The sequence below is a fragment of the Oryctolagus cuniculus genome, chromosome 1 (genome assembly GCF_964237555.1).
Source record: "Oryctolagus cuniculus chromosome 1, mOryCun1.1, whole genome shotgun sequence".
Lineage (NCBI taxonomy): Eukaryota > Metazoa > Chordata > Mammalia > Lagomorpha > Leporidae > Oryctolagus > Oryctolagus cuniculus.
In genome coordinates this window covers 145,036,619-145,062,185 of record NC_091432.1, presented here as the reverse complement: position 1 = coordinate 145,062,185, position 25,567 = coordinate 145,036,619, and the positions used below count along the sequence as shown (strand labels likewise).

Sequence of the window (25,567 nt, the reverse complement as noted above, 5' to 3'; positions counted from 1 at the left end):
AGTGAGCCGCGGCACCGGCCACAATTTATACTTAATAAAAAAAATGAAAGATTCCTTTATTTGAGAGAGAGAGAGAGGAGAGAGAGAGAGAGAGAGAGAGAGAGAAAGAAAGAGAGAAAGAAAGAGAATATTCTATCAGTTGTTTCACTTCTCAGCTTGCCACAACAGCAGGGGCTAGGCCAGGTGGAAGCCAGGAGTCTGGAACTCCATCTGGGTCTCCCACAAGCATGATAGGAGCCAAGCACTTGGGCCATCCCTGATGCTTCCCCAGACACATTAGCAGAGAGTCAGATGGAGGCAAAGCAGCTGGAACTTGAGCGGGCCTGTGAGTGGCAGCCTAACCCACTGCACCACAGCACTGGCCCTGCAGCACTGCTTAAGAATACCAACGATACTATAGTCTTCCCACCTCTGCTTGCAACGTTGTCATCAACGTCATTTGATATCACCCTACTACTGTGCAAGGTCTTTCACACAGGCATGAGCACCTCCGTGTCCTTTGAATTCTAAGCCTTCTACAGCACATCCCCAGCCTTCCCCTGCTCTTGCCTTTCTGCACGCCCCCTCCTCCAGCCTGGGAAAGTTTTCCCTCAATGCCGCTTGTTCTTTGGACTTCAGCTCAAGCTTCCCTCTAACTTCGGTCCACAAGATGAAGCCTTCCTTTTTTTTTTTTTTTTTAACTCCTTTGTCATCTACTGCATGTACTAATATGAGCGTCAAAAGTAGTGCTGACACTAGGTAGCCTCACCTGGGTTTATACATGTAAATGCACCCTCAAACTATAAAATGCTACTTGCCATAGATATATTACAGAGGAGAAGCCTTTTTTTTTTTTTTTTTTTTTTTTTTTAACGTTCTGGACAAAATCCCATTAGCGAAGACAGAGCTGACGCCTGGGTCTTAGGGGCCCCAACCACAGGCTTTAAGAACTGGCAGCGACCTTAAACAGCATCGTCACCAGTGACTTCTAGAGTTGTAGTGTGGAAAATTAATGGGAATAGAGAACAGAGGACTCCGTTTTAGATGATTAAAAAAATTTTTTTAAAGATTTATTTGAAAGTTACAGAGACTTTTTTTTTTAAAGATTTCCTTTATTCTAAAGGCAGAGTTACAGAGAGGGAGGGACAGAGAGAGGTCTTCCAGCTGCTGGTTCTCTCCAGTAATGGCCACCATCAGCTGGGGCTGGGCCAGGCCAAAGTCAGGAGCGTCCTTGGGGTCTCCTATTTGGGTGTAGGGGCCCAAAGGCTCGGGCCATCTTCCCATGCTTTTCCCACAGGGAGCTCGATCGGAAGTGGAGCAACAAGGACAACAGGTGCCCTTATGGGATGCTAGCGTTGCAGGAGGTGCCAGCCCATTTTAGATAAGTTTTAAAATGAGAAAATGAAGGACTTGGTTAACTGGTGAAGACAAAAGTCTTCAAACCCTGGGATGTTGAAAACAAATTTAAAAGAATGAAAGATATTGGGTAGACATACTCTTTCATTTGGCAGATGGACAAACTGAGGCACAAGGATTGGGCTGGTCCTAGCCAATGTCTCCTAAAGGCCGCTGGCCTAGGCGAGGGTGAACAGCCAAAGACTGACCCCAAACGCTTCTGGCTCTGGGCTGCGCGCACGTGGAGAAGGCCGGAGAACCTGCCCGCCGCGCTGGGCAGTCACGTGACCCTGCATGTCCATCACGTACGGGGGCTTGGCCTCTAGGACACAGCCCCTCACCACTCTCCCGATCCTCCAATAGGAAGGGGGAGTAGATCAGGGTGGGCGGGCCAGGCCCGCCCTCGCCAGGGGGCCGCCCAGCGTGGGGCGGGCCCAGTCGCCACCCTCCAGTGAGGCTCAGGCGAGCCAGACTCGGCCGAAGCCAAAGGGCGAGACGTTAGTCAATCTGGTGGGTCCGCCAATGGGCTCGCGCGCTGCCTGCGGCTCCCGCCCCTTCCTCGGCTTCCCGGCGCCCGCGCTGCCTTCCCTCAGGCCGCCGCGACGGCGCCCGCCCGCGTCTCCATCCGGGTTCTCGTGTGCTGCTCTCCAGGCGGCGGTGCCGGGCTGCCGAAGGCGCGAGGGTTGGACCATCCTTGAGGCGGCAGTGGGCGGCTTTCTCCGTGAACCTGAGGTGGGTCTAATGGGCGCGACGGTGGATGCGGGGCCGTCGCCATTTTTTCTCCCCTCGGACCCGCAGAGGCGGGTAGGCAGGAGGGGCGAGCCGTGGACTAGCCCGCCAGGGCCTGGGGATCGTGTGGCGGGTAGGTGGCCCGTAACGGCCGGCGGGGCGGGTGGAGGCCACGGGCGCACGGGCAGCAGTCGCGGGGGAGGGGTGCCGCGTGGCCGGTCCCAGCCCCCTCCGCTTCCCGCCCAGAGCCTCTCCGGCGGGGCGGGGGAGGGGTCATTCTTCACATTCCTCACCCCTCCCTTCCCCCCAGCTTCAATCAAACTTGGGGCGGGCGGAAGTCCCGCCTGCCGGCTGGCGCCGAGTGGTCGGCATCGCCTCCCACTGTTGCTTGATTGGCTGCCGCTGCTGCCAGGTCTCTCTGACGTCACTTCCGCTATCAGGTTTGTGGGCCGGGGAGACCTTGGCCTTGGGGGCTGGGATGAAGGAGCGAAGGTAGGAAGTGCGGCGGGCGGGGGGGGGGTTGGGGGTGGGATGGGGGGCGGCGACGAGGCGGGGAGGCAGGGGGCGGAGGAGCCAGCGCTGGCTCCTGGCCCTGCCCCACTCGGCCAAGTGCAGCCTTTCGGCCGGGAACAGCTGCTGGGGCTGGAGGTCCGCGGCGGCGCCGTCCTTGGCGAGGGGGAAGGGAGCGCCCGTGCGGGAGGAGATGTGTCGCGGGGCACGGGTTGCAGACTTGTGGCTCAGGTCACCGGAAACTCCGCCGGTCTTTGGCTCGCCGCCGCGAAGTCTTGAAGACCAGCGCGTCTCGAAAGACTGGCTAATAAACTTACCCCGCGGCCCTTGTGTTAGCAGCTTGGTTGGTAACCTTTATGTCCTTGGCCAGCGGCGCTCTTCGATTTCCTTAACTTTTTACAGTAGACTCTGTTGTCAGAGGTGGTGCTGTCTATTTTACTTGTCAACTTTTTTTTTTTTTTTAAGGTAAATTATGAGAGGTTTGTAAACGGGAAAAAGGCTTTGGAGACAGTGGGTTAAAATTTCGAAGTAAATCAGGAGGCTTACTGAGTCTTCGTTGAATTTTAGTGGCAAATATTGCTTTGTTGGTACTCAGTTCTAAGATTAAAACACCGTTTAGCGTCCCCTGAATTTGTTCCTGATGGTCTGAAAAGCATCCCATAATACAAAAAACTTGAATGTATGATTTTAAACGTAATGTGTAGTTTTGGAAGTAAAATGCTTATGTCCAAGTTTGTCTACTGTATGGCAGTCTGATTTCATTTATAGTATATTCAGGGACTGTGTAGTTAAGGAAGTAAAAATTCGGAAGTTTGAGGGTTTTTTGAGGATGTAGAATAGATGTTTTGACAAATTCAGTGTGACTAGCATTTTTAAACGTGGCACTTTGATACAATATGGTTGGTGTTGGAGGAAAATGTAATAACTCTTGGATATGTTAGTGTCAGAGCTGTTCTTGAAGCAGTTTGACTATTGCTCTGTCCCACCTTCACCCCCACTAAATTGGTACTCTGTTGAGTTTGAGAGACTCAAAAATAGTGTATCTAAAGTATGAAAAATAGGAAATACCATTTGTTTATAAAGGGAAAGATTGTAGAGTTAGAGTACAGAACACCAGATACTGTGTACATTTTATGAATAGCTAAGATAGTGGCTTTACACATAGTGGGAATTACGTAGTACTCAGACCACTAAAACCCTGATTCACACTGCAGGTCCTGAGTCATTGGGCCTTGAAATCACCTTTCTGGGTAGTGATTAGATTTTTTAAAAAAGATTTATTTACTAACTTGAAAGGCAGAGTTAGGGAGAGACCGTTATCTTCCACTGGTTCACCCCCCAAAATGACTACAAGGGCCCTGGGCCGTCTGAAGCCAGGAGCTTCTTTCAGGTTTCCCACTTGGGTGCACAAGTACTTTGGCCATCTGCTGCTGCTTTCTCAAATGCATTAACAGGGAGCTGGATCCAAAGTGGAGCAGCTGGGACTCCAGCCAGCACCCTATGGGATGCCTGTGTCATAGGTAGTGGCTTTTGTGCCACACCACAAATACCAGCCTCAGATTTTTTTTTTGAAGTGCTGATGCACTGTACACTATATGCATGTATATACTTGCAAAAAGTATTTTTGGTGATAGTGTCAAAAAAGTTGAAAAAACAGGTGTTAATGGGTATTTTCTCATTTATAGCTCTCATCTTCAAGAAGGAAGCAGCCCTGTTTGAATAACATTCAGTGGATAGAACATGTTTCCCTCGCTTTAGGTTTCACAAGTGGGAAAATGGATTTACCATTTGTGACCATCATGTTCTAATCCCTTAATATATTTTTTTAAATATCCACAGTAGCATGTGTTAGCTAATTCTCCTTTTTATTTTTTTATTTTTTTTGACAGGCAGAGTTAGACAGTGAGAGAGAGAGAGAAAAAAAGGTCTTCCTTAAATTAGTTCACCCCCCAAATGGCTGCTACTGCCGGTGCTGTGCCGATCCGAAGCCAGGAGCCAGGTGCTTCCTCCTGGTCTCCCATGCAGGTGCAGGGCCCAAGCACTTGGGCCATCCGCCACTGCCCCGCCCCGGGCCACAGCAGAGAGCTGGACTGGAAAAGGAGCAACCGGGACTGGAACCCGGCGCTACAAGGTGGAGGATTAACCAAGTGAGCAACGGCGCTGGCCCCATCCTTTTTAATATTTTTAATAGCCTTGGAAACTTATCTAGATTGCTTTTTTCCATCCCAGAATATCATTTGCCAATGATTTTTCCATGTCTAGTTGAGAATCTCAGTCCCCTTAATGGTTTGTCATCATTGCCTCTTGTGACCTCAGTGCTGGAGTCCAGGAGACCTGACCATTACATGCTCTTTGCCTCTGAGGTGTCGTAGATTGCGTAAGAGTGGATTTCATTAAATAACTGATCTTCCTCGTACTAAGTTTGAAATCCAGAGTGTGAGGATCTTTGGAAAGTCCGTGGGAATGCTTATCAGTAGTGACATGTGGACTGTGACTTCTAAGTGAACAGTGTAGTTCTAGTGGACTGTCTGCCTGCTTATATTTCTCTAGCTTTACAGTTTCAGATAATCAGAAATGTTTGGTTGGCACAGACTCCTTCTCACATGTGGGAAATTGCATCACATGATGCCTTGGGCTCTTTTCTAGATAAAAGATTTAAGTATTCTCAGGCATCTGAATAGCTATACCTGTTAAGTTGCTTTTGTTTTTCTAGGAATATCTAAACACACTTTAGATTATTTGTTTGGAAAAGATCATGAAAATGATATGGGAGTATTTTGTTCTGTTAAATAGTTAGGGGCTGGCGCCTTGGCGCACTAGGTTAATCCTCCGCCTGCGGCGCCGGCAACCCATATGGGGGCCAGGTTCTAGTCCCAGCTGCTCCTCTTCCAGTCCAGCTCTCTGCTGTGGCCAGGGAGGGTAGTGGAGGATAGCCCAAGTGCTTAGGCCCTGCACCCGCATGGGAGACCAGGAGGAAGCACCTGTCTCCTGGCTTCGGATTGGCACAGCGCCTGCCCTGGCGGCCATTTGGGGAGTGAACCAACTCACTGTCTATAACTCTACTTGTCAAATAAATAAATAAAAATCTTAAAAAAAATAGTCATCTTTTCCATGCTTCACTGTTTCCTTAACAAGAATTTACAGTGTCATTCTGGTCACCTGGTAGGTGTCTTCCCCTCCATCCATGTTGGCGTTTACATTGTATAATACCTGTAAGGGAACTTGAATTCACTCAGTGGTGTTTAGACTAGGAATTGTTCACTAATAACAGTGAGTTATTAATAAACTGGGATGTAGTTTAAGTAGCTAGAACCTGTCTTTTCTTGGCTTGAGAGTTTTGTGGACTGCATAACGGGTTTTCAACCCTTTAACATAGCATATTGTGGAAGATTTTAAAGGGTTGAGAAATAATAGTATCAGTGTAAGTCACTCAAGTGGGACACTTTGCCTTCCCATAAATATTTGTACTTTACAGAGTTTGCAGCAGAATTTACTTATACAGTGTTAACATACAATGTGGTTGTGGTAGTAAAAGATCTTTCCCAAGTTTAACAGTTTGCGCAAAATTGGAAAATCCACAAAGAAATGCTAGGAATTGACACTAATAATCTTCTAAAAATTTTTAGGAGTATATTGATCTGAACATTTAGCGCATCTGAAGTATTAGCTGTGTGTCCCAGAGTAAATGAAAGAAAATGGGTCCTGTTAGGAATCCTGACCTAGTACTTAGCAATTTAAAACTTGACATGGATCTCAGTGTTAGTGCAGTTAGGACAAGAAATTGGGATCTTAAATTAGAATTAGGTTAACTTTATTAGGGAAATTTAGTTACAAATCTGAAAACATCATTATCTTGTCAATTATACATGGATACCAAGTGCTAAAAATATTACACATACTCTATCAAAGGAGGGAGGAAGCAAAATGCTGTTGGAGAATTTGCTTATTATTGTTGCAGAATTGAGCCAACATAAGTTAATTTTTACTGAATATTTGAGCTTGAAGGACATTTTTATTAAATAGTGTGTTTTTTTAAAGATTTATTTTTATTTATTTGAAAGAGTTACAGAGAGGTAGAGACACAGAGAGAGGTCTTCCATCTGCTGGTTCACTCCCCCAATGGCTGGAGATGAGCCGATCTGAAGCCAGGAGCCGCTTCTGGGTCTCCCACGCAGGTGCAGTGGCCCAAGGACTTGGGCTATCTTGTACTGCTTTCCCAGGCCACATCAGAGAGCTGGATCGGAAGTGGAACAGCTGGGAGTTGAACTGGCACTGGTATGGGATGCCAGCGCTTCAGGCCAGGGCTTTAACCCACTGTACCACAGCGCCGGCCCCTAAATAGTGTTTTAAGCTTTATTAGCAAGTAAAATTGAATGGAGACTGGTTATAAAAGCATGGTAGCTACCTTTTTTAAAGAATTATCTGAACATTAAATTTTGATAGCTTTATTTAATAGTGTTCTGTGTAAGAATACAAAGGCCTAACAGTTATGGGATGTGTCTTAAAACAGTAAATGGAGAATCAGGATTCAAATGAGATCTAATTTTGAAAGTATATATTAACTATAGACAGAAAAATCTCAAAAACTGCATGTATACTAGGTAGTTAATGTACTTTTTTCCCAGTATCCCAAGCATTATATGGTTGTGATCAGTGTGTTAGGTTTTTTACTAAACCTTATTTCTTAAAGATGTATTTTATTTGTTTGAAAGAAACAGAGAGACAGAAAGATCTTCCATCTGCTGGTTTACTCCCCAGTGGCCACAGCAGTCAGGGCTGGGCCAGTCTGAAGCCAGGAGCCTGGAACTTCATTCAGGTTTCCCTTATGGGTGGCAGGGGCCCAATACCTGGGCAATCTGCCGCTGCTTTTCCAAAGTGGAGCTGCCAGGACTCAGACAGGCTCAAACATATGGGATGTTGCAGGTGGTGACTTAACCTGCTGCATCCCAGTGCCGGCCCCTGAATCTCTTATTTCTAAATGAACATTTCTGTGGGTTCTCATAATCTACTAGTTGTAAGCTGTAGATTATGTTCTCTGTTTTTGGATGCTTGCTTAACTGAATATTGCCTCCCCTCAGCTGTTTGATTTTTTTTTTTTTTTTTTGTTACCAACATTTGGCTCTAATCCGTGTTTGATAAACTGTGGACTCAGAACCGTTGCCCATTGGATCATAAAATGACTTATGTCTATAATAGAATATCAAGGATGCAAGAGTAAGGATTAGTATTGATTTATGAGCAATATTTTTATTTGTATATAAATATTTTTCTTGCTGTGGGTTGCAGAATGGTAGAAGCAGCTACTAAAGTAGTGATGCTGCATAGTAGATATCAGTCTTCCCTGTTGTCTCCTTCATAAGCCCCCAGCTTTTGGGTTATTTTTCGTGTGTACTTTAAAAAATGGGTTCATGTTAATATTTAGCTTTTGGTATGTAAATTACCAGATTATTTTCTAGCAGTATGGTTTCTGTTTACTGGACTGAGAAAAATAGCACTAAAGAGACTGCATGTTTTCAGAGATAGTTGGTTGGGAGTAGACATACCAGGTGGTTTTGCTGTTGACTGTCATCTTCTCTGTAGTTAGGACAGTGGTATTTCTGAGGAAGGATTTTAGTTGGTAAAGGTTTGGCTTTTTAGGGATAGGTGTCTGCAGTTTTTGAATTATCTGGTCTTGTAGAATTGAAGTGGCTTAGGTGTTCGGAGGGGATTTTGAAAAGTCTGGAAAATAGACTTATATAAGTATCTTGGTGCAAAAAAATTGAAATTGGGTATATTGAGTATATATTGGGTAGTCCGTTTTATTTTCTGTGGTTTGGGGCAGGTTATTAAATTTAGCATCAGTTTGCACCTGGAGAAAGGATGAAGAGGGGCCTTTCATAAGGGGCTTCAAAAATTAATGGAAAATCAGACTAAAAGATAACGCAAGGTGGGCCTTGTGGCACAACGGTTGCCAGTGTCCCATGTTGTAATGTAGGTTCAACTTCCAGCTGCTCTGCTTCCCTTCTAGCTTCCTGCTAATGCATCCGCAGAGGATGGCTCTCAGGTGCTTGGGCCCTTGCCACTTATGTGGGAAACTTGGGTGGAGTTTTAGGCTCCTGACTTAGACCTGGCCCAGGCCTAGGTTTGGGGAGTGAACCAGCCGCTGGAAGATTTCTCTTTCTTGCTCTGCCTTTCAAGTGGATGAAAATAAATGAACATTTTGAAAACAAAAAAATGACACATAGCCTATGACATATTGAAACCTCCTAATATTTGCTGGATATATGATAAATCTTCAGTTTTTTTCTTAAAGATTGTTATGGCAGTAGGTACAGGATTTGAACTTCAGGTTTTTTTATGGGGTTGGGAGACCCTCTAAATGATTAATGTTGCTATGAATATTTGCAGTTTTTGTGCTCTGTTTTCTTGGGTATATACTTAGGAGTTGCTGGGTCATGTGATAAACTATTAACTACTCAGTATCCAGTTCTGACACCAACTTTTCATTGTTTTCTGATACAATCAGTTCTCCATTTCTGGTTGCCAACTGACTGCCCTGCGGTTCAGTCTGGCACTGGTGGAATGAGAAGGTGAGAAGGTCATGAATGTGGTGGAATGAGAAACATCAAGCCTGCAACTGACAGCCAGCCAGAACCAGCTGAACAAGACTGAGTCTGTCTTGTTAGCAGACACACCTGCCCTATCATCCTACCCTGAGAAACTGCCCGTAGCCACATCCATTACTGCTTTATACCCCACTAGCTCTGGTCAGCCACTCATGGCCCACAGCCTGCGTGTGGTCATGCCATTCCTGATTACCACTGTTCCTCATTCCTACCCCCATCTGAGTAAGCACTCCTGTGGTCTCCTGTTTTGAGTGCTGGTTAGTCAATGACAGGTAAGATCCCCTGGGGGACAACCTAAGACAGGCACAGCCGCATATCGAGACCACATGGAAACGGGGTCAACAATGGTATGGCCGAGAATCGTGCCTCCCGTTGCTCAAAAATAAATGAAAAGGGGTAAATGTGGTTGAATGAGAAGGTGAGAAGGTCATGCCAAGATGGCCGATGACAACAGAAACTGACAACAGGCCGTGATTGGATGGCTTTGGAAACCACGTGACAACAGAGCCCGACTGACAACAGGCTGTGATTGGATGGTTTCAGAAACTGCCTGGCAACAGTCTGTGATTGGTTAGGGCATAGACCGCCCCTTGACCGGATTGGCTGCCTTGGCTACATAAGCAGCTGTAGCAACTGAAATAAACGAGTCTGCAGGCTGCTTGCCTCAGGCCTGCTTTCACCTGACTCCCGGGGTCTGTGTGGTGACTCCGCGCCTCTTGGCGCCCCCCCCCCTTCCCAGAAACAAATCCACCACAACATCGCACTACTTGGTTACGTGTCCAGTCGCCTAAGACTGTCTGCACTTCACATGCCAGTTTAGAGTCTTGTGTTGCCATGTGAACTTCTAACCAACACTATCAGATTACTTACTATCAGATTCATTATATAAAGAATACAGATAATAGCCACATGAGGTTCTGAGGTGAGAACTGGGAGAGTTCTGTGTACAAGAGGAGCTACTATCACTGTGGGGTTGTGGATTATACCACTCTACTGACATGAAGGTTGGATTTGCCACCTTGAAGCTCTCATTCAGGAGTTTTTATGGATATTTTCTTACCTAGGTATTGTTTACATCATTGACCATTACTGATTGGCTTTAGTCTCTGGCACCTCTCCCTTCCCATTGAGGGGTGGGGGAAATTCCAACCCTTACATGACACCTTAGTTTTCTGGAGACCAACTCCATCTGGAAGTTTTTCTTCTGTGGATCTCCAGTCATCAGTGATCTTGTTAACATTAAAAAGACATTTATCTCTGATAACTGGGGAGATTCCAAAGGTTGGGGAACTGTGTGCCGAGGACCCCAACTGAGGATAAAGACCAGATATTTCTTATGCTACCGATGGTGACTGTTTAAATTTTTTGATGAATTGCTAAACTTTTCCAAAGCTGCTATACCATTTCATATCCTCACCAGCAATTTGAGTGTTCTAATTTCTCTACATCAGAGGTGGGGAACCTTTTTTCTACAAAGGACCATTTGTATATAACATCATTTTTGAGTCGTAAAAAATTATCAACCTAAAAATTAATCTGCTACAGATTTACTCCATCTCGAGTCCCTGCTGTTGCCTTGGCAGAGCCAGATCAAATGAATTCTTATCAGACTGCCCATGGACCAGACCTTGCCCGCCCCTGTTCTACATCCTTGCTAACCTTTATTGCTATCTTTCTGAGTGTTAGCCATCCTGGTGGGTGTGAAGTGATAACCTCAACCTCATCATGGATTTGGTTTGCATTTCCTTTAATGAATAGTGTTGAGCAACTTTTCATGTGTTTATTGCCTATTTGTGCTTTTGACCCTTGGTGAAATAAATCTTTTGCCCTTCTTTAAGTTAGGTTATTTATTTGACTTAAGTTACTTTTGTTTATGATATGATAAAGGAGTCCAAAATCATTCTTTTGCATGTGTTTACCTAGTTGTCTCCATATCACAGTATTGAAAAAAATTTCCCAACTGAATTGTCTTGGGACCCTTTGGGAAAATCAGTTGACTTGGTGTATAGATTTGTTTCTGAATTTAAAATTCTAGTACATTGAGATACATGTTTTTGTATGTTTTGTAAAAAAAAAAAATGGTTTGGATTACTAAATGACTAGATATTTAGTATTAAATTTAGTGCCTCCTTTAAATAATCTTTATATTAATTACCTTTTAAGAATGAAGTCTGTAAATTGAAGGCTAATGGTTCCCCACGGTTTAGATTAATTGAGGTTTTAAGATTTTGATTATAGGCCGGTGCTGTGGCTCACTAGGCTAGTCCTCCGCCTGCGGCACCAGCACCCCAGGTTCTAGTCCTGGTCGGGGTGCCTGATTCTGTCCCGGTTGCTCCTCTTCCAGGCCAGCTCTCTGCTGTGGCCTGGGAAGGCAGTGGAGGATGGCCCAGGCCCTTGGGCCCTGTGCCCGCATGGGAGACCAGGAGCAAGTGCCTGGCTCCTGGCTTCGGATCGGCGCAGTGCGCTGGCAGCAACACACCAGCTGTAGCAGCCACTTGGGGGGTGAACCAATGGAAAAAGGAAGACCTTTCTCTCTCACTCTCACTCTCACTCTCTCACTGTCTAACTCTGCCTGTCCAAAAAAAAAAAAAAAAGATTTTGATTATAAAACTAAAATGGTCATGTTGCTTTTTTTTAATAGGTGTTAAACAGTGTTTGATCCTTACAGCAACTTTCTGGCTAGAGTCTTGACCCTGATTCAGATCTAGTTGATTATTTTAATTTCCTGCTAGTAAGACCATTTATTTGTTGCTGCTATTGGGTCAAATGTGTAAATTCTTCTAAAAATTAGGGTCTCTGAGATCATCCCTTTGTACATTAGCACATTTAGTCATGGATTATGCATGCTGCACAGGATATTTGGAGTCACAGAGCTCTTTAGAGCCAGTGGTTTGCTTTGTAATTCTTTATCAAGGAGGGATAAGTGATTTTTATGAATTTTTATTACTAGTAAGAAAATCACATTTTGATAGTATGAGATAGTGGTGCTAATAAGAACATGAATTTTAAATCTTGTAAACGTATGGTATGATTAGATTCAGATGACAAAGCATTTGAAGTAACACTGGTGAAATAGAAAGTAAAAAGAAAGCACATTTTACAAGTAGTGAAAATGTTCAGTTAAATTTCAAGTTAAGTGAATGAAAGTGGAGTAATACTCTTTTTGTTTGTTACACAGGGAACCAGGATTGCTAAGAAGAAAGCCTTTCCTATGCTGCGCAACGGTGGTTCCTTTTCAACGTTCACCCTGGGTTCTCTTCACTGTGGGATGAGGTAGTAGGTTGTATAGTTTTAGGGTCACACCCACCACTGGGAGATAACTATACAATCTACTGTCTTTCCTAAAGTGATAGAAAAGTCTGCATGCAGGTGGCCTCTTAGAAAATCATTAATTGTACAGTGTTTAAGATTAACTTGTCTAAAACTGTAGTGTGATTTTATTCTGTAGAGGTTGAAAAACCTTTAATGACTAGACTGGGATAGGATGGGGATACTTTCTGCTTGTTTCATTTCTGTATGTCAGAATAAGTGTGTATTTGATTTTCGTTGCTGCTTATAATTTATATTGAAATTTTCTTTTAAAAGAGATTGTGATCTGCATTCCAGAAGAGAAGATTGCTCTATCAGAGTGAGGTAGTAGATTGTATAGTTGTGGGGTAGTGATTTTACCCTGTTCAGGAGATAACTATACAATCTATTGCCTTCCCTGAGGAGTAGACTTGCTGCATTATTATTTGTTTTAATCTCGATTATATGTCAACTCTGAAGGATTAATTTTGCCATTTTTGTGTATTTATCGGTTGTTAATGTGCTCTTTACAAATATAGTAGCTTAGTGATCTAACATTTTAAATTTTCAAATATGATCCCTTTCAGAGATTTGAAATTAAGCAAAAAAAAAAAAAAATGAAGGGGTGTGTACCCTTTGGGCAGTCTTAATAAGGAACTGGGTTCACTGCTCTACCTCTTGGAACTTAGGTCCAGGCTGAGGTCCTGGAAAAGGTAAATAAAAACTGGAAGGGTGCTGAATCTTACAGTGAGAGTTCATTCCGTGTTTGAGTTTTGAGTGGTCTTGGAGAATGGTGCATATATTGTTTTATTGGTGTGTTGCTTTGGACCAGCTTAACTCAGAAGCCTGGAAAAGGAATGATGGGCTCTGAGTTCTACACTTACTTACTCCTGGTAAGTTGCCAAGATCTCAGCTGAAGTTGTCACTCATTCACACAGGGGGATCACCTGAGACTATCTTCACATGGGGAGGTCCGTATGGTCACTGGTAAAGAAATATAAAAATGTTAGAAAGGGCTACTAAAGTTTTAATATATATGAAGATAGTCCACATTTCAGCTTTTTTCATTGGGCAAACCATATGCTTCCTTGCTTCATAAATGGTTAAAATAGCTCCCTGATATGAACTGCTTTGCTGTTTACATTTTTTATTTTGTGCAAGAGAGAAAAGAGACAAGGTGTGGGTATGAGGGGAGAGCTCACTTTTTCACAAATATTTCCCATTATCACTAATCTTTTTTTTCTTTAGAAGAAGTAGAGAAGAGAGGGTGAGACAGAGAGAAAGGTCTTCGATCCGCTGATTGACTTCCCAAATGGCCTTAGTGGCCAGAGCTGAGGGTATCTGAAGCCAGGAGATTCTTCCTGATCTCCTCCATGGATGTAGGGTCCCAAGCACTTGGGCCATCTTCCACTGCTCTCCCAGGCCATAATCAGCTGGATTGGAAGAGCAGCAGCCAGGACTTGAACCAGTGCCCATATAGGATGCCAGTGCCGCAGGTGGAGGCTTAGCTTACTATGCCACAGCGCTGGCCCCTGTCCCTAATCTTAATATTTAATATCTTCTAGGATCACAGTGTAGTGGCATTGGCAACAAGAACTTTCCATGAAATTGATGGGCCCAATCCAGGTGATTATTCTGGACCAAATTAATGCTTTGTAGATCCCTGGCATATAGATCAACACCTGAATGGAAAATTGGTCTTGTTCTAAACTGGATGTAAAAGCATTGGCTGCTGGTGGGGATATTGATATTCACTGCCTTTTTGTAGGACTGTTCGGGGAATTTGTCTTATCTTTGTTAAATTGACAGTATGCATAACTTGCTGAATGTGTGGCAGATCCCAATCATGGTATTTTGTGGTTTTCTAACACATGTCCCTCCAATGTGGATACAGTTACCACTCTGTAGTTTGAAACTTAATATCTACTAAAGTATGAGGGAAAAATGCATGTCTTTTATTAATTACTTAAAGGCCCATATTAGCCAAACAGAGTGAGTGGATTGAATTGTGGGGAATGGTACATTTTACTGAAAAGTGCCTTTATGGGAAGTATGACAGTCTGAAATCTTACTTCTAATGATGACAGACATTATGATCAAAATTTGCTTCTGCTTATGACTGTGGGTCAAAAGCTGAAATACAAAAATGCTTCAAAAAGTTTGTGGAAAATGGAATTAACTGCAGAGGCTTGTAACTAGGAAACGTGACTTCTAAAGGAATTAGTTAATTTACTCCAGCTAATAGGCAAGATGAATTATACACAGTGTCAACTAATTTCCTAGTTTATCAGAAAAGGCTGGGTGTTTTATGAAATTTGGTATTTAAATTTTGGTAGACTGTTTTTAAGTGTTTCAGAAGTATGTGGCTCTAGCAATATGTGATGGATTGAGTTAAGGATGGTTTGCATCCCCTGGTGTCATTGACTGATTTTCTTGTTCTTTTGTGATTTGCTAGAGGTGGTTTATGGGGTTACAAGGCTAGTAACATAAAAGCATCGGTGAATTCTTATTGGACTGAAAGTTTGAAACAAAAATGTGGCCTAACTTTATGGGTTAATTTGAAGTACAGCTGCCAAGTAGAAGACCGACAAGAAAAAAATGGGTTCCTAGGAAGAGGTAGTAGGTTGCATAGTTTTAGGGCAGGGATTTTGCCCACAAGGAGGTAACTATACGACCTGCTGCCTTTCTTAGGGCCTTATTATTCCACGGTAACCAGTTTTCTTGCTACCTTGCTTTGGTGTAATATAGTTCTTGCCTGCAAGTTTTCTCAATAAATGAAAATATTGCAGGGATACCAAAGACAGCAATGTATGCAGCATGGTGCCATCATTGATTACTAAAGTCAATTAATGAAAATTTGAAACTTGGGAAGTATACTTAGTTGTGTTTGTCTTCAAAATCACTGGAAGGTTTTGGAAAGCATAGTTCTTCAGTGTTTTCTGGTTCAAGTTCTCTTTTCTGTGACCTATAGACTATCAGCTATTCCACTCTCTGTAGCAACTTTTTGTCCAAGAGAAAGCATGTCAAAACTGTTGAAATTTTTTGTTTTTTCCTGCACTGTATTTGTAAATATTCATCTTGGAAAGTTTCTGGGTTTGTCTTTTGGACTGAAAATTTGAAGCATTTCTAATGGTGTGGAAATTTGTAATTACATTGTGCTGCTCGTCATGGTATGTAACTGTTAATGTGTCTGAGGACTGAGGTCAATAAAAACGAAAATGCTTTTTAGGGTAGTGAAGTTACTGTAATTTACTAAACTTACACATCTTTTCAATAAAAATATTACATACTTTAAAATTTGTACTTTTTGTTTGTTTTTAAAAGATTTACTTGAAAGGCAAATTGACAGAGATCTTTGTCTACTGATTGATTATGTAACTGCCCACAATAGCCAAGGCTGATCCATTCTGAAGACAACATCCATGTTTCTCTTAGTAATAGGAACCAAGTCCTTGGGCCATCATTGCTGCCTCCTGGGAAGCTGCATCAGAAGCAGAGAAGCAGAGGTGGGACTTCATCCCAGGCATCCCGAGCAGTGGCTTAACCAACCCATTGTGCCACAATACTCACCTCTAAGTGCTCTTTTTTTTTTTTTTTTTTTGACAGGCAGAGTGGATAGACAGAAAGGGCTTCCTTTTGCCGTTGGTTCACCCTCCAATGGCCGCCACGGCTTGCGCGCTGCGGCCGTTGCACCGCGCTGATCCGAAGGCAGGAGCCAGGTGCTTCTCCTAGTCTCCCATGGGGTGCAGGGCCCAAGCACTTGGGCCATCCTCCACTGCCTTCCCGGGCCACAGCAGAGAGCTGGCCTGGAAGAGGGGCAACCGGGGAAAGAATCCGGCGCCCCAACCGGGACTAGTACCTGGTGTGCCGGCGCCACTAGGTGGAGGATTAGCCTATTGAGCTGCGGCGCTGGCTAAGTTTGTGCTCTTAAAATCTTTTTTTTAAAAAAGATTTATTTCACTTGAAAGTTACAGTTACACAGAGAAGGAGAGGCAGAGAGAGAGGTCCTCGATCTGTTTGTTCACTTTCCAGATGGCCACAACGGCCAGAGCTGCGCTGATCTGAAGCCAGGAGCTTCTTCCATGTCTCCCACGTGGGTACAGGGTCCCCAAGATTCGGGTCATCGTCCACTGCTTTCCCAGGCCATAGCAGAGAGTTGGATCAGAAGTGGAGCAGCTGGGACTAGAATCGGCACCCATGTGGAATACCGGCACTGTAGGTGGTGGCTTTAGCTGCTATGCCACAGTGCCAGCCCCTAAAATTATTCTTTAATCTCTGCCCCTGCAGAATTAGATGTATTTCCTATTTGTAAGTATTCAGACTTAAGATCTGTTAAAATACTTAATAATATCTTTCAATAGCAGTATTTTGCTGATTGTACTGTTCTTTGCAGATGTATATTAATAAAGTAAACTCACATCACATGCAGCCCTTCTGTTTTTGTAAACTTGTGTGACTTTGTACAGTTACCTGCTCAGGACTGACTCATTTGAGTAATTAGCATTTGAGTCAGCACAAGTGGAAACTGCCTTGCGAAAATGTTCTTACTATTATTTCCCCAGTCTGGTTAAAGCATCCTGGGAATGGGATGTGTATATCAGCATTCCAGGTGTACCTTCACTTTTTCACAAGTATTCTGAACAGCAGCGTGTTTCAAAGCTCCAGGGTGAAAATAATAACAAGGAATTCTGTGGATTTTTCATCCTTCCACTGCTACTCCGTCGAGTTGTAGGCATATTCTGCCATGACCACTTGGCATTAATTTTAATTCATAAACAGACATAGTTGGGAATAGCTTCTAAGGTATGCTACCTAGTATGATTCTATAAACCAAAGTTGTAAAAAATTGGCCATGCTGCCTCAATTTCAAATACCTGATTTTAGTGAAGATACGTGAGAACAGAGTAGAATGAGTATAGCTTAGGCAGATTGGGTGATTTTAAACCAGTATTTGAAATATTTTTTCTGATTTTGCTTGTAAAAATATTCTAAATAATTCACTGTTCTTTATTCAGATATTTTGGCCACAGCAGCCAGCCCTCATTGAGGTGATTTTCTAGGTACCTTGCTCTTATTTTGTTTCCTGTGTAGCTTTCCGCTCTTGGGGTTGGACTCAGCTGCCCTCTGAAAGTGTTTGCTGGTGCTTGGCTGACCTGGAGGGAGCATGTATTCTGACTCAGAAATTCTGAAATCTTAATTGCTTGAAGCCCATTATTTATAATTTTCGTTTTACCTAGAAAGTATTTTTCCCTAAGTCAGTGTGTGGTGGATTAGTTGCACTGAACTGCTGGTAACATAACTGCTGGTAACATAAGAAAAACTAATACAAAGGTTTTAAAAGAATACAGGGGGCTTTCGCTGTGGCGAAGTGGGTAAAGCTGCCACCTGCAATGCTGGCATCCCATGTGGGTGCTGGTTCAAGTCCCGGCTGCCCCACTTCTGATCCAGCTCTGTGCTATGGCCTGGAATCCTGCACCCACATGGGAGACCTGGAAGAAGCTCCTGGCTTCGGATTGGGGCAGCTCCGGCTGTTGCAGCCATCTGGAGAGTGAACCATTGGATGGAAGACCTCTCTTCTATCACCTCTCTGTAACTCTGACTTTCAAATAAATAAATCTTTAAAAAAGAATCTACAGGTATCCCAAGAAGCATTGTGACCAATGAGTGTTATAGTGTTTTTGCCATCCCTTCTTTTGCACGTGGTTTCTGTTCTTAGTGTCACCTTTATTTCACAGTGTAACTGCTGTAACTAGCCATTATCACTGTTGTTTTTCCTGAATGAAGATGCAAGAAGGAGGAAAGAAGGCATAGTTTTAAAAATTTTATTTGGTGGCCAGTGTTGTGGTATAGTTGGTAAAACCTCTGCCTGCAGTGCTGGCATTCCATGTGGATGCTAGTTTGTATTCCAGCTGTTTTACTTATCCAACTCCCTGATAATGGCCTGGGAAAAGCAGCAGAAGATGGCTCAAGTGCTTGAGCCCCTACCATCCACGTTGGAGACCTGGATGAAGCTACTGGTTCGGATCTGAACCAGTGCTGGCCATCTAGGGGAGTGAATCAGCAGATGGTTCACTCTCACTTTCAAATAAGTCCTTTAAATTTTTGAGGGACCGAAAACATTTTATCTGCTGATTCACTCCCCAAAATGGCCACATTGGAGGCTGGTTAAAGCTGAAGCTGGGAACCTGGAACTCCATCTGGGTCTCCTACTTGGGTGGCAGGGCGCCAAGTAGTTAAGCCATCTCCCACTGCTTTGCCAGATTCATTAGCAGGGCTGGGTCAGAAGTGAAGCAGCCAGGACTTGACCCAGCATTTATATGGGATGCCAGCATCACAGGTGACTGCAATGCTGACCCCAAGAAGGCATATTTAACTAGAAATTTTTGAAATACCCCTGTAGATGTCATCAGTTGTAGCTCTCACAGAGTAGGGAAGTATAGCTGGGGAGACTGCCAGGGTAAACAGGATTCTACTAGTCAAAAATGGGAGAAAGGAATCATACAGGTAAATGCTCAAACGTGGACATTAGCAGGGTGGGTGTTGGGTGCAGTGATTAATGCACCTGCATGCCAAATCAGGGTGTCTGGTTACAGGACTGGCTTTGGCTTCCTATCCTGTTTTTGCTGAGGTGCACCCTGGGAGCCACCTGGGAGGATGATGGTTCGAGTTTGAGTTCTGACACCCACATGGGAGACCCAGATTGGGCTTTATCCTGGCTCAGGCCTAGCTGTTGTAGGCTTTGTGGGGAGTGAACCAGTGGGTGGGAGATCTGTCTGTCTGCCATTCAATTAAAGTGAAAACAGATTTTTAAAAAGTGGGCATTCCAGAGAAAAATTGACCTGTAGGAGGAGGAGGGAGGTAGGAAATATCATGTTGTTAGAATTATATCTACAAATCATGTTGAATCTTAAAATTTTAGAAACTACATAGAACTGTTTTAGGTTCACAGATAAACTGGAAAGAATGCACATTTACTCTCCCCATGCACCATCACTATGAATGGTGTGACCATAATGGTATTATTTAATAGAGCAGACTTTTTTTTTCCTTTTTGAAGCTCTTCCACCATTAGAATTGGGCTGAAAGTCTTAGCTTCTTGCCTCAGTGCAAGGAAACGATTTCAGCAGTGACCAAAGGCCACCTTTTTAGCTTTTAAGACTAGAAAATTAACAGCAGAAGCAGATACTTAGAGGAAATGGTAGGTTGTAACCCAAGAGGATCACTGCTTGTAGGGAAGCTGTGTGTAGTGTGGCCTCAAAGTAGAGAGGCTTTAGGGATGCCCGGGCTACTTAAGAAGGCACTGCCCTACTGTCTGCCTGATGGCATCATTGCTTTCAGGAAAGGTGCAGTACGTCTTGGTTTAGAAATGGGCATGTGGCCAGATCAAGGAGATGGGAGAGGTTTTCCTAAGAGTATCTTCTGTCAAATTCTGGAGGTGAAACTGACTTATGCTGCCCCTTGCCTTTTATGTTTGAATATGGTATGTCTGATTAGAGCTGTTGCAGCCATTTTGTTATATGAGGTAAAAGTAGCTTAGTGATGCCAGCCTGGAGTTTTGATGCTATTGACCTGTTGAGTTAATCAGTGTTTCTATTTGTTCTCCACACTTAGTGTTATATGAGGAAAATGAATGTTAATACAGTCTGTGGGCATTAGGTTATTTGGAGAGGAAAACTGTCCTCAGGATCCCACACATCTTAGGGAAACTCCTAAATGAAAGGGAAGAGTAGTGGTACTAAGAGGCCATCTGCTAGGCAGAAGTCTGCTGATTTAGGTAGGATATTAGAGAATGGATCTCTGTCCCCCATGTTAGGATCTTGAATGGCGAGCGCAGCCTGCCGTGAGAGGCTATGAGCCATATTTCAGAATCCTGGATCTTGGGGGTGGCAGCCAGTAAGGACCCAGCGCACCTGCGGACTATACGACCTTCCCTGATACTAAGAGTTATGCCAGTTGGAAATTTATACTAAGTTGGGTAGAAGATGCTCCTAAGATGGCTTTTTTTTTTTTTTAGAAAACTTTTATTTAATAAATTTCGAAAGTACAACTTCTGGATTATAGCGAGTTTTCCCCCTATAACCACCCTCCCACCCACAACTATCTCATCTACTCCCTCTCCCATCCCGTTCTTCATTAAGATTCATTTTTAATTATCTTTATATACAGATCAACTTATTATATACTAAGTAAAGATTTCAACAGTTTGCACCCACACAGATACATAAAGTATAAAGTACTGTTTGAGTACTAGTTACACCATTAATTCACATAGTACAACACATTAAGGACAGAGATCCTACATGGGGAGTAAGTGCACAGTGACTCCTGTTGTTGATTTAACAATTGACACTCTTGTTTATGGTGTCAGTAATCACCTGAGGCTCTTGTCATGAGCTGCCCAGGTTAGGGAAGCCTCTTGAGTTTGCCAACTCCGACCTTATTTAGACAAGGCCATGGTCAAAAGTGGAAGTTCTCCCTTCAGAGAAAGGTACCTCCTCCTTTGATGGCCCATTCTTTCTGCTGGGGTCTCACAGAGATCTTTCATTTAGGTTTTTTTTTTTTTTTTTTGGTTTTTTTTTTTTTTGGTTTTTTTTTTGTGTGTGTGTGCCAGAGTTGGCTTTCCATGTCTGAAATACTCCTATATGGGGAGTAGTTGCACAGTGACTCCCGTTGTTGATTTAACAATTGACACTATTTATTTATGACGTCAGTAATCACCCGAGGCTCTTGTCATGAGCTGCCAAGGCAATGGAAGCCTCTTGAGTTCACAAACTCCAACCTTATTTAGACAGGGCCATAATCAAAGTGGAAGTTCTGTCCTCCCTTCAGAGAAAGGTACCTCCTTCCTAAGATGGCTTTAAGTCTGGGCAGTTACTCCCGTTGCACCCCTCCCCTACTGTAAGGTGAAAATGCCATTCTAACTCTTGAAGGAGTGAAAATACATTTACATTGTGTTCCATCTTGCCGATTTCCACCTGTGAAGTACCACACACTATAATCAAGAAGAAACCGAATCTCCGTTTGTCTTGTAACTTTTAAATAAATGAGTCATTTTTATTCACTCGAGAAAGAGCTCCATCCAATGATTGACTCCCCAAATGGCCTGAGGCTGTAACTGGGGACAGGGCTAAGGCAAGAGCTGGGAACTTAGTTCAGGCCTCCTGTGTTGGTAACAGGAACTACTTGAGCAGTCACCACTGCCTTCCAGGGTCTGCATTAGCAGCAAGCTGGAATCGGGAGCCTGAGCCAGGCATTGCACTGTCAGTTGAAAGTGTTCTAATCGGTAGCTAAACTAGGCCAAACACTTTCCTCAAATGTCTTTTTTTTTTTTTTTTTTATAAGATTGATTGATTTATTTGAAAGGAGAGGCTGAGAGAGAAGTCTTCCATCTTCTGGTTTACTCCCCAGTTGGCTGTAGTGGCCAGAGCTGCACCAATCCGAAGCCAGAAGCCAGGAGCTTCTAGGTCTCCCACATGGAGGCAGGGACCTGAGGACTTGGGCCATCTTCTACTGCCTTTTTTTTTTTTTTTAATTTATTTGCTCATTTGAAAGTCAAAGCTACACAGAGAAGGAGAAGCAGAGGGAGAGAGGTCCTCCATCTGCTGGTTCACTCCCCAGATGGTTGCTACAGCCAGAGCTGTGCCCATCTGAAGCCAGGAGCTTCCTCCAGGTCTCCTACAGTGGGTGCTGGGGCCCAAGGACTTGGGCCATCTTCTACTGCTCTCCCAAGCCATAACAGCTGGATTGGAAGTAGAGCAGCCAGGACTCGAACCGGTGGCCATATGGAATGCCAGCACTGTAATCAACAGCTTTACCTGCTATGCCACAGCACACACACACACACACACACACGCCCCCCCCCCCCCCCCCCCGGTGTCTTTAAAAACACAAAAGTGGGGGCAGGTGTTTGGTTTAGCAGTTAAAGGTGGTGGTTAGTGTGTCTGATTTTGGGGGTGTGGGTGCTGATTCCATTTTGCTGCAAACACAGAGACCCTAGGACAGTTCAAGTCATTGGGTTCCTGACATCCATAGGAGAGCTCTGGATTGAGTTCCTAGCTTTGGTCCTCCAGCCACAGCCACTGGGAGCATTTGGAGAATGAACCAGCAGATGAGACTTCTGCCTCCTTAAGGGAATAAATTTGACAGAAATCTAGTTTTTCAGCTTATCATACTTGAAAACAATTATATTAAACATACCTAAATTATATTACATGTCATTAGTTCTTATTTTTAGTCACTATGCTGTTAATCATATTTCAAACTTTCATACCTAGTTTTTTATTTCCTGAACACAGACTGTCTAATGATAATCTAGGCTAAACCCTCCAGTATATATGCAAGTCACAGTTTACTTAAGAAGTGAGCTATCTTTTTTTGTCAGAACAATATCTCTAAAAATTACCTAGGGTTTATCTGTAGCCAGCTATGAACCTGGAGTGTTATCTTATGGTATTTGTGGAAAATCTTTTTTAAAAATTTATTTTAAGGCAAGAGTTACAGAGGGAGGGAGGGAGGGGGCAGAAGGGGAGAGAAAGAACTTGCACCTGCTGGTTTACCATACAAACGCTTCAATAGCTGGGGCCAGAGTCAGGAGCCACGAACTCTATCCTGGTCTCCATATAGGTGGCAGAGGCGGAAGTACTAGTGACATCATCTACTGGATTTCTAGCTGGATTAACAGTGAGCTGAGTCAGAGTGGAGCATCTAGCACTCAAATTGTGATGCTGGCTTTGCAGGCAGTGGCTTTAACCAACTGCTGCACAGCACTGGCCTCGGGTCTGTGCATTTTTGAAAGACAATTGCAGTCTGCCACAAATATTGTATTGTTAACAGAGCACCCATAACAGTACTGAAAGCAGGGTTGCTAAAGTGAAAGCTGTGTGATCCCTCAACAGGCATCCGAGGTCTTTGATAAAATAGTTACGACAAGTCCTGATGCACATAGATGGCTGGGAAGAAGGCTGACATACTATCATCAGAATCGAACCTGGACCACACTAGGATGAAACGGTTTCAACACTTCTACTTTTGTTCAAGTACGAAGTTTATGAAGTCCTTCTTCATCCTAAATTCACCATCTTTGCAATGATAAATAATAGGAAGAGCGGTTGTGATCAAGTGTCTACTCAATTCTGTCTTCTCTGTGGCATCAACTGTTAGGTTAACCTCAGGATCTCCCCACAAAGCAAAATCTCCCTATTCTGGTTGAAGATTGAAGCAGGACATCATAGAGCATAAAATTCTAACTACTCTTTTTTTTAAAATTTTTTTAATGAAACTATTTATTTATTTATTTTTGTTATTTTTTGACAGGCAGAGTGGACAGTGAGAGAGAGAGAGACAAAGAGAAAGGTCTTCCTTTTGCCATTGGTTCACCCTCCAATGGCCGCCGCGGCCGGCGTGCTGCAGCCAGCGCACCGCACTGATCCGATGGCAGGAGCCAGGTGCTTCTCCTGGTCTCCCATGGGGTGCAGGGCCCAAGCACTTGGGCCATCCTCCACTGCACTCCCTGGCCACAGCAGAGAGCTGGCCTGGAAGAGGGGCAACTGGGACAGAATCCGGCGCCCCGACCGGGACTAGAACCTGGTGTGCCGGTGCCGCAAGGCGGAGGATTAGCCTAGTGAGCCGTAGCGCCGGCCTCTTTTTTTTTTTTTTTCAAATTTTAAGATTTGTTTATTTGAAAGGGTTACAGAGAGAGGAGGAAACAGCTTCCATCTGCTGGTGCTTTCCCCAGATGATTGTAATGGCCAGGGCTAGGACAAGCTGGAGCCAGGAGCATCATCTGGGTTTGCCTGGTGGGTGGCAGGGGCCCAAACACTTGAGCCATCTGTGGCTAGTTGATAGAGCCATTGCTGTCCTCACATCCTGTTAGAGCAGTTTTCACCACCTCCTCGTCATCTCTTGGGGTGGTAAGGCTGTGTCTGAGCTCTGCTTCTATGACTTTGCTGTTCCTCTCCTTGTCAAACACCTAAAACTCCTGTAGGTAGCCATCATGTGGTCCTTAGTCTTGATTCTTGGCCACTGCTTAGTGCATAGACAGGCAAGTCACAGAGTCCATACTCTGGGATTTCAGCTCATCACTCCTGGTGTCCTCCAGGATCTTGAGCTCCTTGGATTTGTTGTGGTTCTGATACAGGGCCTTCATCACCTTTTGACACCAGCTTTATAGGATCTTGTCATAACTCACTGGGTCAGATAGCTGGAAGGCCTCCTTGAACTTTGCCATCTTGTCCTTGTTAAACTCAGGTGCTGTTTTGCAGTGATCCATAGGGTTTTCTCAGGGCCTCGAGTGACTTCTGGCTTGGCAGTAGTGTTGGCCATGGAGAGCCCTGGAGAGCCCTGTTGGTTTTTTTGTGGAAACATCCTTGGGAGGTATTATGTCTAGTGTCCAAAGGACAGTGTTCTGATGGGGCATCCCTGTCCTTTGATGTCTAGGTCGAGTATGGGAGCTCTATTGTTTTTCTATTTTATTTCTGCTCTGGTATTTGTTCTGCTGTCTTCAGTTGTAGTTTGCCCTTTATGTGTCCTTAAGTTACAATATTAGGCTACTGGGAAAGCAGTGCAAGATGGCCCAAGTGCTTGGGCCCCTGCACCCATGTGAGAGACCCGGAGGAAGTTCCTGGCTCTTGGCTTCGGATGAGCGCAGCTCTGACCACTGCGGCCAGTTGGGGAGTGAACCATCGGATGGAAGACCTCTCTCTCTCTGTAACTCTGACTTTCAAATAAATAAGTAAATATTTAAAAAAAATCAGGCTACTAATTTGGAGGTTTTCTTTCTTTTAATATCACTTGGATATACCAGTTTCCCACTGAGCACAGCTTTTGCAGTGTCCCATAGGTTTTACTAGGTAGTTTTCATACATTCATCTCCAAGTAGTTTTTTTGTTTTGTACATATTTGTGTATTTGAAAGGCAGAGTGACTAGCAATAGAGATCTTCCATCTGCTGGTTCACTCCCCAAATGGTTGCATTGGCTAGGGCTGAGCAAGGCCGAAGCCAGGAGCCTAGAGCTCCATCCTGGTCTCCTACATGGATAGCAGGTGCCCAAGTATTGGGGCCAT

The 25,567-nt window shown here is 44.0% G+C and overlaps 1 protein-coding gene and 3 non-coding genes across 5 annotated transcripts; all 4 read left to right on the top strand.

The window, feature by feature from the left end:
- The first annotated feature begins 1,076 nt into the window (after positions 1 to 1,076).
- On the top strand, positions 1,077 to 15,803 carry LOC138843958 (uncharacterized). Of its 2 annotated transcripts, XM_070049963.1 has the most exons (3): positions 1,077 to 2,106; positions 2,414 to 2,543; positions 12,397 to 15,803. In XM_070049963.1, exons 1-3 carry the CDS (start codon positions 1,897 to 1,899, stop codon positions 12,411 to 12,413), a joined length of 357 nt encoding a protein of 118 aa, XP_069906064.1. In that variant the 5' UTR covers positions 1,077 to 1,896; the 3' UTR covers positions 12,414 to 15,803. The 2 variants fall into 2 exon arrangements, 1 of the variants encoding a protein (XP_069906064.1); XR_011379210.1 differs by lacking the exon at positions 2,414 to 2,543 and having other exon boundaries at positions 1,968 to 2,106.
- MIRLET7A-1 (microRNA let-7a-1) lies at positions 12,488 to 12,560 on the top strand. Its single transcript, NR_162441.1, has one exon. It is a non-coding gene; the product is annotated as a microRNA let-7a-1 (primary transcript).
- Positions 12,848 to 12,925, top strand: MIRLET7F-1 (microRNA let-7f-1). Its single transcript, NR_162447.1, has one exon. It is a non-coding gene; the product is annotated as a microRNA let-7f-1 (primary transcript).
- On the top strand, positions 15,119 to 15,194 carry MIRLET7D (microRNA let-7d). The gene has a single exon (NR_162446.1). It is a non-coding gene; the product is annotated as a microRNA let-7d (primary transcript).
- Positions 15,804 to 25,567: the final 9,764 nt, after the last annotated feature.

What these genes read in the sequence shown, in the direction of transcription:
- LOC138843958 (XM_070049963.1), top strand. Translation starts at nt 1,897, where the DNA reads ATGGGCTCGCGCGCTGCCTGCGGCTCCCGCCCCTTCCTCGGCTTCCCG. An exon ending in GCTTTCTCCGTGAACCTGAG is followed by an intron (nt 2,107 to 2,413) that starts GTGGGTCTAATG and finishes CCTTCCCCCCAG; the next exon opens with CTTCAATCAAACTTGGGGCG.